This window comes from Ruditapes philippinarum, unplaced genomic scaffold, assembly GCF_026571515.1.
Source record: "Ruditapes philippinarum isolate M1 unplaced genomic scaffold, ASM2657151v2 ctg4392_1_1_1_1, whole genome shotgun sequence".
Lineage (NCBI taxonomy): Eukaryota > Metazoa > Mollusca > Bivalvia > Venerida > Veneridae > Ruditapes > Ruditapes philippinarum.
In genome coordinates this window covers 22,503-36,961 of record NW_026856530.1, presented here as the reverse complement: position 1 = coordinate 36,961, position 14,459 = coordinate 22,503, and the positions used below count along the sequence as shown (strand labels likewise).

The following is a 14,459-nucleotide window of genomic DNA, read 5'->3' as shown; positions in this document are numbered from 1 at the left end:
GTGCAAGTTATGCAAATGAATAATTATTATATTCTTCAAGGTCTTTGGCACATACTTTACGTTTGAGATAATTATAACAATTTCTTAATTTCATTTTGGGTCTACAATTAAAACTTTGTTTAAAATCATTTGAAATTGCTATTATGACAGTTCTGGTTACACCTTAGAAATGACATAAACATCATTATTTTAATGCATTTAAGTTGTCAGAGAATTCGCTGAACTGCATATAAACAGAAGTCCTTCAAGATTCATTGCAATTCAGCTTTCCCTGTTGAACAGTTTTAATTTGAAAATGAAATTGGCACTTTTCGTAAGCGTCCTCTATTTGTTGAGTGTTGGTGTTGAATCTTCACCTCAGACGACAAAATGGCAACCAATTTCTGTTTTGGCAAAGAGAGCAATCTTAGCTGCAAGTACGGCTGCTGAATTTCTGGAAGTTGATTATATCAGCCTGTTAAAAGCATGGGTAAATGTGGAGGTAAGTTATTTTCTTTTAATCATAAAACAATGACAAATACAATTTAGATGAAATTGCATACTTTGACATTGAAGCAATTTAGAAATATGCATATGTTATAGAAAGAGTGTATAATTTTCACTTAGTAGCAATAACTTTTGTGTATGGCAAACATATATGAGCCGCGTGGTGAATAAATGTTCGCTATCAGTATCTCCTCTTGTAATAGAGTTTGTAAGCAGACGGCATGTATCTTGATCAGACTGGTCTGGATCCATGCTAGTCGCAAACGCACTATGTTGTTTTCATGGTGCGGCTCATATGTCTTCACCAGAATAGGAACCACTTTTGGTTTGTAACGTACATTTCTCTTATGATAAAAGTCAAGCATTTTAAAGTCTCATTTCTTAACTTTTATATCGTCTAGATAAGTACATTAATAATATTGCTAAATTGTTTAAAGATTTTTTTGTAATGAAAGACGTTTCAAAAACATAACAAGGTAATGAAAAGACGTTTGAAATAATATGACGAATATTGTTACCATATTAAATACCTGTCACGGAGCATGTTGATATGTTTATAAATATTAGTACATAGTTAACATATATTTTAACCTTGTTAACTGATTTGTTAGAACTTCAATCTGTGAAGCTGCTTACCACAACATCTTACCATAGTCTGCGCTGTAAATTGCTCATTCAGTTCATGCTGTTTATGAATTTCTTAAAAACAATGAATGTGTTTGTCCAGGTAGTCAAGTTTTACATATTTAGCGTGACAAAAGTTAGAATAGATGGTGATGGATTTGTATTGGCAACAATAGTTTCTTTCTTAACAGGTCAAGTGTTCTAACGCTTTGTGTTCACAGAGATATTTCTTCCCGAAAGCCCAAACTCATTAGCATAGAAACTTATCTTTCAGTTTAATACTCATGTTAAAATTTGTACTAAAAATGAAAAACCAAATATTAAAATATTTGGAATTTAATTCATTAAACCTTTTACAGGTTCAACATCCAAACGACGAATACCGGGTCATATTCAAAGCTAGATGTCAGTATGGAATATTGGTATGTTAAAAGTTACCTCTTTAGTATTGTTAATTGTATTATATTTCATATGTAGTGAAAGTTTGTTGGTTTATTTGATGGACTTTAGGATCATATAATGAACCAATCAAAGTATGATTCTGTATGTGATCTGCCTCTTACAAAGAAACGCTATCTTCTGCACCATTTTATCATTTCTTACTAGAAATACGTCATGCAACTTTTTCATGTAGACCGTGTAGTAAAAGACCTTTGAACTATTTATGGCACATAACACTTTCTCTTAATGTATATCAAAAATCATTTAATTACTTAATATCATGTATGAATTCTTTGTATGATATAAAGCCTGAGAACTGTTTGATCTATTATCACTTTGTCGTCTGAAGTATCTTTGTAACAAGTACTCAATATACAATTGTTCATTCATAAGTTATGCTTCTGTTAGCTTTCGACACACATTAATAAGTTAAATTTAGGTGTCATTGTTAACATTAAAACATTTTTGTTCTGATGCAGTATATTTCGTTTCTTTGTTTGAGCTAATTTTTGTTTCTTGGTTAGTTATACGAGTAAGTACAATATAGTTACCACATAATGGAATACGTAATATGTCTTCTTAAACAAACAACACATGATGGAGAAATAAACACAGTTTGTTTAAATTAATTACAGAAACGATGTCAAGCGGATGTTCTTTTGCAAGGCTTCACCGGCAAAGTTTCCAACGCATCCTGCTGGGAGCCTACCGAGGAAGCAAAAGCACAATACTTCGGTTAACATCGAATAAGTTCTTTTGTTTCAAGAAATATAGGCCACTGGTCGAATAAACACAAAACAGCAATACAATTAAACAAGGGTGACGAACTGCAACAATAAATTTAAAGGATTAAATAATTCAATAATTTAACTACAAAAAGCTCTTTTAATCTTATATATTACACAGTATAAATGTTGCACAATTTATATTTCTTTTGTCTGTTTTTATTGATAACATGAAAAAATAAAATTTTAAGAGAATCTGTTCTTTATCATGACATATTTAACATAAATGACCTTATATTGTTACACAATGGACATTCAAAAAATAGATGGGAGGCGACCAATTATTTTTGTTAATGCGTATTATTAAACATTAACCTATTTAATGATCAACATTATTTTTTTCAACCATAAACAAGGCATTTATCTAAATCACGCGATAGCTCCACCCTTTCGCTCTACAAGATGTCTACACCTTGTCAAGTTTCTAACTAAGCTAAATAAATGGCCCTTTCAACATATAATCAGGCACATTTTTACTGAAATGTCACAGAATTTATACCTTTATCTACAGTAAGACTATCATGTTTCTATAAAATGACTTGAAAAACGCGAGGAAACGATGCAATTAGGTAAAAATATTGGAGTTAATGAAATGTGTAAATCCTTTTAAAATAAATTGAAAATGTGAGAACAATAAATAAGAGATTATTAATTGATACAAACTCGTTATTAGCTTCAAGTTATTCACTAACATTTAAAATCCTTATTGATTTGGTCAATTGAAAAACAGTTCATTTTTTTATTTTTCTTTGTGTCAAAAATTTAGGTTAACAGGTGGAGGGGTCTATTTTCAATGAGTTTTCGCCAAAAATGTAATTATTGTATCTTAATATCAAGGATTGTTAATGCAATTCCTATCAAGTGAAAGAAAATAATGTTTTGGTTACTTTTTCTAGAAAATATAAAGTTTAAAAGAGTCAGCAATTTATAACAGACATTTTTAAGAATTGAAAGGATATAAAAAAGTTACTATGTAATCATTTGTCTTTGCGTGTCCCACATGTTTTATCTATGTAATAAATTACTTGATTGTATCCTCACATTTAGAAACCCCTGACCTCGCCATTTTTTATACGTTGGCATTGTTTCACTAACCTAGATATTTTAAAATTCAGAGTGCAAACCACACCTCTAACTCCTCCTTAATATAATACATTATTGAAACTTGTAGGACTGGTTAGACAACAGATTAAAGACGTTTTCGGTAGTTTTCTGTGCGCATCGTTTTGCGCTTCCATGAAAGATAATCACGGATAATTACTCTTCAAATGAATGTCAAGTTGAATAGTATTCGGATATGTGTTTAAATTTCGGCTATAAGTAAATAATGAGTAAATAATACAGAATAGATATTTCTAAATTCAAAAGGAGATCGGTTAAAAGAATAAGAGGTCGTTTAGACAACATCAGATAAAGGATTCTCCAAGCATTAGTACGACAGCATTGATGATAATTCTGCGCACGTTACCCCACCCACTTATCGTATAGTCACGAAAATGCGTCACGACTTGATTTCTGGCAGGCAACTGGTTAAAGAAGTTTTAAATGATTTATTAAAAGTGTTGAATAAAAAAAAATTAATATCTAAGAAATGTTCCGAATTTCATTATTTTCTTTGTAAATTTCTGAATACTTGCTTACTGTTCGGGTATGTTTTCGAGTGAAAAAAATAATATGGCCCTAGATATGTTTTAAAAGATATTTAGTATCATTTACTTACAATAACATCAAAATAAAAAGAAATTTTTATTACAACATGTTTTTGTTGTATATTTGACAATACATTTAGTATAACACTGATATTTCTTAAGAAAGCGTGGTAATTTTGTCAGTTGGCATATGCAGTAACCATGGAAAACTGCCCGTTTACAAAAAACTAACACTTCAACATATATATTTTATTTCTATTCTTGAATCCACCATCAAATGTTACTTGATATATCAATAATGTAGAAAATTCTATGAAAGAAATTTCTTGATAGCTTTAATTTTTTACAGAATTCATGTTTATTTTTCTCATTTTTTTGTTAAGTAAAAAGCATGAAAACTTATTTTTTAAAGAAATATATGTTCCAATTATCGTTTGTTTTATACTGAACCCTAAGACAAAGCAAGCTTTGTATAAACTTATGTTTATTGTGAGTGTAATAAGCTATTTTATACATTATTATAACACAGTTTGGCTATTTTGAAAATTTTGAGATATACGGTTACCATGGAAACTGCCATTTTCAAAAAATCCAACACGCCAACATGGTTGGGCGAGTCCATTTAAGCGTCCCTCATTGAAGTTTATAACGCCCATTTTGTAATTATGTGATACTGCATTATTCGCTTTGATTGGCTAAAGGCGGGCGGTGTACAGGTAGAACTGTTCAAATCCTGTCAATTGTATATATCGCCGTACAGGAACGGCGATAAAATAGGTTAAACGTTTTTAGTTGTAAATTTTGTCTGGTTTTCTTCAACAGAACAAAATGGAGATAATGTTAAAATAAAGAAACAATGTTTCATCAGAAATGTCATTTTGATGACACTTTGAAGGCTGTGTTCATGCAAATCCACGCCTATTATAGGCGTCTCTACTTAATAATATTTTTGACGTAATAAGCAAGTTAAAATATCCGATTTAATATGGAAACTGTATACCCAAGTTTGTTGTTTATGTTGATTACATTTGATTTCAGTAATGATAAAAAAAATCTTATAATCAATGTCATTTTTGGAACTGAATTTTTTCCTTATACCGTAAATCTTTATATCGTACAATCTAAGTTAAAAGATAAAAAGAAATTGTTAAAATATCTCTAATTACCAAAACAACCATCGTTAATTTCTTAAAATATATTACACAATTACTAAAGTCTGTATTTTCTATTTACAACAGACAAAACGTCAATTTATACTTCTATTTTTCTGTTATTGTTGATAACACGAGAAATTAAAATTATATAATCAAGATAAATGATACTCGTCCTCAATAACAATAACATTTGCGTTAAAGTGAGTTTGACCACAATGGAATGTCTGTTATACCATTTATACCTTCGCTGATAGCTTTAACATTATACAAGACAAAATACCCAGAAAGAAGTATACATTGTGTGTTAGACATATGATACGGTATTACGTATCTAAATATAGCAGATAATAAATTGTTTTAGACAGGGTCTTTCAAATAGAATGGTCTGTAAAATCAATTTCTATTGTGTCATTGAACATTGCATAGAATAAAAAAAAAGCCTATGAAACTTGGACCTATTTTCAAATAATAGCAGTAGATTTTTACTTTGACACCAGGAACGATAAATTTCTTATTTCTTTGCAAATCCATAAAAAAAAAATACTTTTAAAAGTAAAAACTGTTAGTATAATGCACCCAGGATTAGTTTTCAGTAATATTTTGATTGACGTAACAAAAAGTTAGTTTATAATTTGATTTTCAACTGTGATGTATAGTGCCAGATCACGGTCGGTTGATAAACACTTGACTCAGCGGAGACAACTTTTTTCGTAAATTTGGTACGACTCCAGACCATTCTATTTGAAAGACCCTATTTAAGAGCAAGAAATTACTGAAAAGATACACATCGAAATAATAGAAAATACCCTGTTTCTTTGATAAGCACTTGTAAATCAAATAAAATAGAGTATTAAAAAATAATTTTTTTTTATTTTAATCTTTGAAAAATACCAATTACAAACCCTTCACTACAAAAAAAGCCTTAAAACGGTAAATCATACAAATTGCACGTCTGCACATTGAAAGTAAACACAATCAAACCCAGATCTAGTTGCACGTAAATGGTCTATACTTTGTTTGATTTTTAAGAAAGATAAAGGGACGTTAATTGAAGCTATTATACTTTACATGGACCAAGAACAGTGCATTAATAGAATCACCATAAATAATCAAACCTTCATTATAGATTATTAAAGAATGTACATTTTCTTTAAAAAAATCAATTTTTTTTAAATATATTCCAGAATTGTTTAATATCTATCATAGAATTATCTAACAGCTTTCGTTTACTTTTATAATTGATGTACTGTAAATATTCAAATTTGATAGTACGTGTTTTATAAATCAAATGATTTTCAACCTGAACTTTTCTAAGAAAACAACTTTTGTTGTTTCTCATAAAAGTCGTTTGTGGAGATGTCCTTGTCACGTTGTATTTTGTGAAATTATTAGCACATAGAATAGAAGTAATTTGTTAAATTTGTTTAATATTTGTACAGTCCTAAAATATTAATTATTTTTATTTGACATTAGCTATTTACCCTTTGATGGACATAATATCGCGCTTGAAGAGGAAATAATTAAATTATAAAATATACACGACTGCTTCATTTTATTGTCATATAGTTCTTCTATAAAGACAGTGCATGTATTTTCAAGTACTGAAAGTTAAAGGAAATGTACAAATATTCAAAACAGATAAAATAAAATACAGATAATTGTACAATAATAGGCATTTCATGAGTTATGCAAATGTATCATTATAATTATTTCACATTTGTTTAACAATCAAGGCTTTGTTTAGAATCATTTGAAATTCCCGATACATAAACTTTCCTTGTTGATCTTGTTTACCATATTTCATAACAATTCAAACATTCAATCTGTCACAAAATTTGCAAGGATTCATATAAATAGAAGACTTTCTCTCTAAATTCAGAAACAAATGTCATGTTACAATGTTGCTTGCTAAGTTATTATTTTCTAAGATTCAAATATACAACGTTTAAATTAATCCTTTTTAACTTTTATTTTTTTTATTGCTATTTTTTAAATTTTATTTTTATTTTGCTGTGATAACATTTGTAACCAGAACAAACGCCTGTATTTTTTTTAATTTGTCTAAAAAGTAAGGAACGCAAATGATGCTATATTTTTTTAAGAAATAAAAAAAATCATTTGCCAATCAGTAACTTTTTTGGAAACAATAAACAGAACACCTGCAACAATAAAATGAAAAAAAAAAGTAAAATAAATATAGCAGTACTTCTGGGGCATAATGACCATTTATGACATCTCCAATTAGTGCTTATCAAGACGGCAGTACTTTTATAAAATAATGCTGTTGCTATACAATTCTACATAAAGTACATAAATGCATCTTATATACTCGCAGATTGATTCAGTGATAGACACTGTCTTGTTGCAATGATTCAACGGGGTATAAGATTTTTTGGCCGTAAAATACTCAATTGTTTGGACAAATATGCGTGCATACGATATTAGTTAGCTTCGGATGACTTCGGAATAGTGACGTATTCTTATGAATAACAACAAGGAAAATATTGGCGCCTAAACAAGGTCTATCTACGCTGAGCGATTCTCTGCAAAAAAAACAAAAAAAAAAAAAAAGAGGAAAAGAAAGCGTTTTTAGATGAAACTATTTTGCAGACTTTACCTGCGTGAAGAAACAGGCTCATTACAGTTTGAATCTTAAACAATGTTTTACAGTCAATAGCTATTTGTAATGGAAGAGGAAGAACTTTTAATCTCTTATTTTCGGAAAAACTTTCCTTTTATTTACGAATAATTTGCAATGTTTAATTCAGGTGGGCTAGTAGTTTACAAATACCTATACTCTCCTTGTGTGCAAGCAGTTCAAGGCTCGATACTCAGGTGGAGCTTTGTTTTGATTGTAATACTTATTACCATTTTATTCGCCCGAAGAAAAATCGTAATTAAGATAGGTGATGACTTTGTAAACAACTTGTAGATGATCTTTTTATTACATTTTAACATTTTCTATTTACACTGTTTGTTTTAACTTCTATATTCTGTATTTAAATTCGAGTCATGATTTTAGTCTTTTAAAGGTTTTATAATAGAACAGTAACTGTAAATAATTTTGAATCTTTCATCGAATTTAAAAACGTTGTTCTACATATACAAATTATGCATTTTTCTGCTTCTACAAATGATAAAGGTATAATAACATTATGACATTATGCTAATTTTAATCAATTTGGACAAAATTGATTATATTTTCAAAGGATTGCCTGTTGTTATGGCGATTGACCAAAATATTGACAAATATTTTGGATAAACTGCCATAATTATAAACATGACTGTCCACAATATTTTAATAAAATGAAAGCTTCGATAAATTCACAAGGACATCTTAATTTGCTTTTTTTTGGTCATGTGGTTATAATACTTTTATTTTTAATGTGTTGTTAATTATACATTTGAAAATTAGTTGAAAGTTATTGCAATGACATTTACCATTGTCACTTGTATAGACATTTTGTCACTGTAAGAGATAGAAAACGTGTAAAATTTTCGAGGAAAAGAATTGTTATTGTTAAGTGAATTTCATACAAAGACAGTGCAGATATATCTTTTTTAGAAATTTAGCATTGAAAGAAATGTGCGAAAATATAAAACAAAACAACAGTTGCTTATTCTCAAAGAATGATATGTTCAACATTTAATAAGTTATGCAAATGTATCATTATTTTGTTCGTTGAGGTCTTTGGCAGATACTTAAAGTTTCAGATAATGACAACACAATTTTAATTTTATATTTGGTTTACAATTAAGGCTTTGTTTAAAATCATTTGAAATTGCTATTTTGGCAGTTCTGGTTACACCTTAGAAAGAAATAAACATCATTATTTAATGCATTCAAGTTGTCAGAGATTTCGCTGAACTGCATATAAACAAAAGTTCTTCAAGAATCATTGTAATTCAGCTTTTCCTGTTGAACAGTTTTAATTTGATAATGAAAGTAGCACTTTTCGTAAGCGTCCTCTATTTATTGAGTGTTTGTGTTGAATCTTCACCTCCTCCGACGACAAAATGGCAACCAATTTCTGTTTTGGCAAAGAGAGCAATCTTAGCTGCAAGTACGGCTGCTAAATTTCTGGAAGTTGATTATATCAGCCTGTTACAAGCATGGGTAAATGTGGAGGTAAGTTATTTTCTTTTAATCATAAGAAAATGACAAATACAATTTAGATGAAATTGCATACTTTGACATTGAAGCAATTTAGAAATATGCATATGTTATACAAAGAGTGTATAATTTTTACTTAGTAGCAATAACTTTTGTGTATGGCAAACATATATGAGCCGTGTGATGAATAAATGTTCGCTATCAGCTGTATATCTTCTTGTTATAGAGTTTGTAAACAAACAACAAGTATCTTGATCAGACTGGTCTGGATCCTTGCTAGTCGCAAACGCATAATGTTGTTTTCATGGTGCGGCTCATATGTCTTGAAAAAATCATATCACCAGAATAGGAAACACTTTTGGTTTGTAACGTACATTTCTCTTATGATAAAAGTCAAGCATTTTAAAGTCTTATTTCTTAACTTTTATATCGTCTAGATAAGTACATTAATAATATTGCTAAATTGTTTAAAGATTTTTTTGTAATGAAAGACGTTTGAAAAACATAACAAGGTAATGAAAAGACGTTTGAAATAATATGACGAATATTGTTACCATATCAAATACCTGTCACGGAGCATGTTGATATGTTTATATATATTAGTACATAGTTAACATATATTTTAACCTTGTAAACTGATTTGTTAGAACTTCAATCTGTGAAGCTGCTTACCACAACATCTTACCATAGTCTGCGCTGTAAATTGCTCATTCAGTTCATGCTGTTTATGAATTTCTTAAAAACAATGAATGTGTTTGTCCAGATAGTCAAGTTTTACATATTTAGCGTGACAAAAGTTAGAATAGATGGTGATGGATTTGTATTGGCAACAAGAGTTTCTTTCTTAACAGGTCAAGTGTTCTAACGCTTTGTGTTCACAGAGATATTTCTTCCCGAAAGCTCAAACTCATTAGCATAGAAACTTATCTTTCAGTTTCATACTCATGTTAAAATTTGTACCGAAAATGAAAAACCAAATATTAAAATATTTGGAATTTAATTCATTATACCTTTTACAGGTTCAACATCCAAACGACGAATACCGGGTCATATTCAAAGCTAGATGTCAGTATGGCATATTGGTATGTTAAAAGTTACTCTTTAGTATTGTTAATTGTATTATATTTCATATGTAGTGAAAGTTTGTTGGTTTATTTGATGGACTTTAGGATCATATAATGACAGGCTATCAACCAATCAAAGTATGTTTCTGTATGTGATCTGCCTCTTACAAAGAAACGCTATCTTCTGCACCATTTTATCATTTCTTACTGGAAATACGTCATGCAACTTTTTCATGTAGACCGTGTAGTAAAAGACCTTTGAACTATTTATGGCACATAACACTTTCTCTTAATGTATATCAAAAATCATTTAATTACTTAATATCATGTATGAATTCTTTGTATGATATAAAGCCAGAGGCTGTTTGATCTATTATCACTTTTTGTCGTCTGAAGTATCTTTGTAACAAGTACTCAATATACAATTGTTCATTCATAAGTTATGCTTCTGTTAGCTTTCGACACACATTAATAAGTTAAATTCAGGTGTCATTGTTAACATTAAAACATTTTTGTTCTGATGCAGTATATTTCGTTTCTTTGTTTGAGCTAATTTTTGTTTCTTGGTTAGTTATACGAGTAAGTACAATATAGTTACCACATAATGGAATACGTAATATGTCTTCTTAAACAAACAACACATGATGGAGAAATTAACACAGTTTGTTTAAATTAATTACAGAAACGATGTCAAGCGGATGTTCTTTTGCAAGGCTTCACCGGCAAAGTTTCCAACGCATCCTGCTGGGAGCCTACCGAGGAAGCAAAAGCACAATACTTCGGTTAACATCGAATAAGTTCTTTTGTTTCAAGAAATATAGGCCACTGGTCGAATAAACACAAAACAGCAATACAATTAAACAAGGGTGACGAACTGCAACAATAAATTTAAAGGATTAAATAATTCAATAATTTAACTACAAAAAGCTCTTTTAATCTTATATATTACACAGTATAAATGTTGCACAATTTATATTTCTTTTGTCTGTTTTTATTGATAACATGAAAAAATAAAATTTTAAGAGAATCTGTTCTTTATCATGACATATTTAACATAAATGACCTTATATTGTTACACAATGGACATTCAAAAATAGATGGGAGGCGACCAATTATTTTTGTTAATGCGTATTATTAAACATTAACCTATTTAATGATCAACATTATTTTTTTCAACCATAAACAAGGCATTTCTCTAAATCACCGATAGCTCCAACCTTTCGCTCTACAAGATGTCTACACCTTGTCAAGTTTCTAGCATGTCACATTTAGATAAGCTAAATAAATGGCCCTTTCAACATATAATCAGGCACATTTTTTACTGAAATGTCACAGAATTTATACCTTTATCTACAGTAAGACTATCATGTTTCTATAAAATAACTGGAAAAAACGCGAGGAAACGATGCAATTAGATAAAAATATTGCAGTTAATGAAATGTGTAAATCCTTTTAAAATAAATTGAAAATGTGAGAAAAATAAATAAGAGATTATTAATTGATACAAACTCGTTATTAGCTTCAAGTTATTCACTAACATTTAAAATCCCTATTGATTTGGTCAATTGAAAAACTGTTCATTCTTTTTATTTTTCTTTGTGTCAAAAGATTAGGTTAACAGGTGGAGGGGTCCATTTTCAATGAGTTTTCCGCCAAAAATGTAATTATTGTATCTTAATATCAAGGATTGTTAATGCAGTTCATTCCTATCAAGTGAAAGAAAATAATGTTTTGGTTACTTTTTCTAGAAAATATAAAGTTTAAAAGAGTCAGCAATTTATAACAGACATTTTTAAGAATTAAAAGGATATAAAAAAGTTACTATGTAATCATTTGTCTCTGCATGTCCCACATGTTTTATCTATGTAATAAATTAATTGATTGTATCCTCACATTAAGAAACCCCTGACCTCGCCTATTTTTTATACGTTGGCATAGTTTCACTAACCTAGATATTTTAAAATTCAGAGTGCAAACCACACCTCTAACTCCTCCCTAATATTATACATTATTGAAATTTGTAAGACTGGTTAGACAACAGATTAACTAAATTTTAGTAAGACTTAGCAGAAATTTGAAAAATACTACAATGTGATTGGACAAAAAAACGTTGATCATTAACATGGTTTTGATCGTAACGGAAGGTCTGTTATACCATTTATACACCCGCTGATAGCTTTGAACATGATACTCGACAACACAACACATAAAAAGTATAATTATATGTTGTCCGTAAGTGTTAGATATACGATACGTATCACATATCTTAAAGTAGCAGATAAAAAAAAACCCAATGAATGTATGCTAGATTATAAATAAATAATTGTTAAGAATCTTCCCCAGAAAATAATTTGTATTAGGGAAATTTGTGTTTTTAATCTAACATATATTTGTATTCAAAAAGTTTGAGATTTTCTTAAATTGCCTTCAAAATGTCGTCTCTTTCTCTTGCAAGTGCTTTAGAACAACATTATATCAACTATGTGCACCAAACACTTTGGCGTCATAAATCATAAAGCAGTTAGAGGGTTAGTTAAGGAGAAATGAAAGCTTGAAGGAACACCCGAAAAAAGGAAAACAATCATCATGTTGCAGACTCGATCGGATTGATCTTGTTTATTGAAGGCAAACGGAATCAACATTAGCGAAACTGAAACTAAGCATAGAGTTTTATTTGAAAATAAATATCGAATTTAATTTTTAAGTACAAGTTTTTTAGGTTTTTGCGCAATCGTATTGCTTTAGGAATAGCATTTCTTGTATCAGTATGAGTACCAACTCGATATTCTCAACAAATAGAACAATTCTCATAATGTCAAGCTTCTATTGCAAGTTTTAACAGCTACATATTTGTACCTGTAAAGTTTGTAGGATGCTTTGATGAAATATTTTTTTACGTTTGACATTGCACGTATAGAAACAATCGACTCAAAGATGTCATCAAAGCTTAAGTGAAATTTATTTTATTGTTTATTGTAAAGACGATATTCGTATAAAGTTTGGAAAAGGCTATTTCTCGCAAGCTTGATAAGAACAATATTATATAAAAATTGCAGACTCGGTTGGATTGAGTCTGTCTGAGAGCATGGAGAGCAATACATTTATATTGACAAGCTGTCTTTAAAATGAAAATACAGAATATAAAGTGATATCTAGACTATTTGGCATATACAAAAATGACTAGAAATAATGATTATTCGTTTACAGAAGGCAGAACGTTTAACAGATAAATCATTCTACATTCACGGGTATGTTATAGTGACATTATAAACAAAACAAATAATGAAAAAATGATCAACACGATCAGTAAAATGGTAAAGACTTGATTCTTACATGTTCCATACTAGTATTTGAGCCGTGTCATGACAAAACCAATATAGTGCGTTTGCGACCAGCATGGATCCAGACCAGCCTGCGCATCCGCGCAGTCTGATCAGGATCCATGCTGTTCGCTATCAGTTTATCTACTTGTAATAGAGTTGGTAAGCGGACAGCATGGATCCTGATCAGACTGCGCGGATGCGCAGGCTGATCTGGATCCATGCTGGACGCAAACACATTATGTTGGTTTAGTCGTGACGCGGCTCATTTGATTTTAACCCCGACTTCCAGACAGTGTTCTAATATTGTTAATTTTAATGTTAAATTTTGAACCGAAATAAGAAGCCTGAAAAATAATTGTTTGCTTTATTTACCACTTACAATAAATAAACATAAACGACAGACGATTTTTAAACAATTGGTTATTAAAACATACAGCAATATACTCTGACATTATTATGGATTCTTGTCGTATTGATTGTTGGAAATCTCGTGATGGAAGCTATATCAAAGAGTGACTTGACGTTTATAAAACGGTTTCTAATGAAAATATCGTATACTTATCTAAGCAAATTTCATGTTTAGCAAGAATCCAAAACATGCTGCTAAAACAAGCAATCAGACTGACGATAGGAATGACCGTGTAATTCTAAAAAAAATATGGTATATACATAATAATTCAGTCAATAACATTGACGAATAAAAAAAGTAAAAAATAAATCATCTTTGTTTTTCTTGTGTATGCAATACTGTTTGCACGTACTGTACATGTACCTGCTTCGTTTGAAAATTCGTCATTTGACAATATTTTACACTTGTTT

General features: G+C 29.8%; 1 protein-coding gene across 3 annotated transcripts; it reads left to right on the top strand.

Moving 5' to 3' along the window:
• The first annotated feature begins 221 nt into the window (after window positions 1-221).
• On the top strand, window positions 222-11,344 carry LOC132746888 (uncharacterized). 3 transcript variants are annotated; one of them, XM_060736168.1, is made up of 3 exons: window positions 222-481; window positions 10,273-10,335; window positions 11,000-11,344. In XM_060736168.1, exons 1-3 carry the CDS (start codon window positions 296-298, stop codon window positions 11,102-11,104), a joined length of 354 nt encoding a protein of 117 aa, XP_060592151.1. In that variant the 5' UTR covers window positions 222-295; the 3' UTR covers window positions 11,105-11,344. The 3 variants fall into 3 exon arrangements, with proteins under 3 accessions (XP_060592151.1, XP_060592149.1, XP_060592148.1); XM_060736166.1 differs by lacking the exons at window positions 10,273-10,335; window positions 11,000-11,344 and adding exons at window positions 1,470-1,532; window positions 2,187-2,531 and having other exon boundaries at window positions 225-481; XM_060736165.1 differs by lacking the exon at window positions 222-481 and adding an exon at window positions 9,036-9,268.
• The last annotated feature ends 3,115 nt before the right edge of the window (window positions 11,345-14,459 follow it).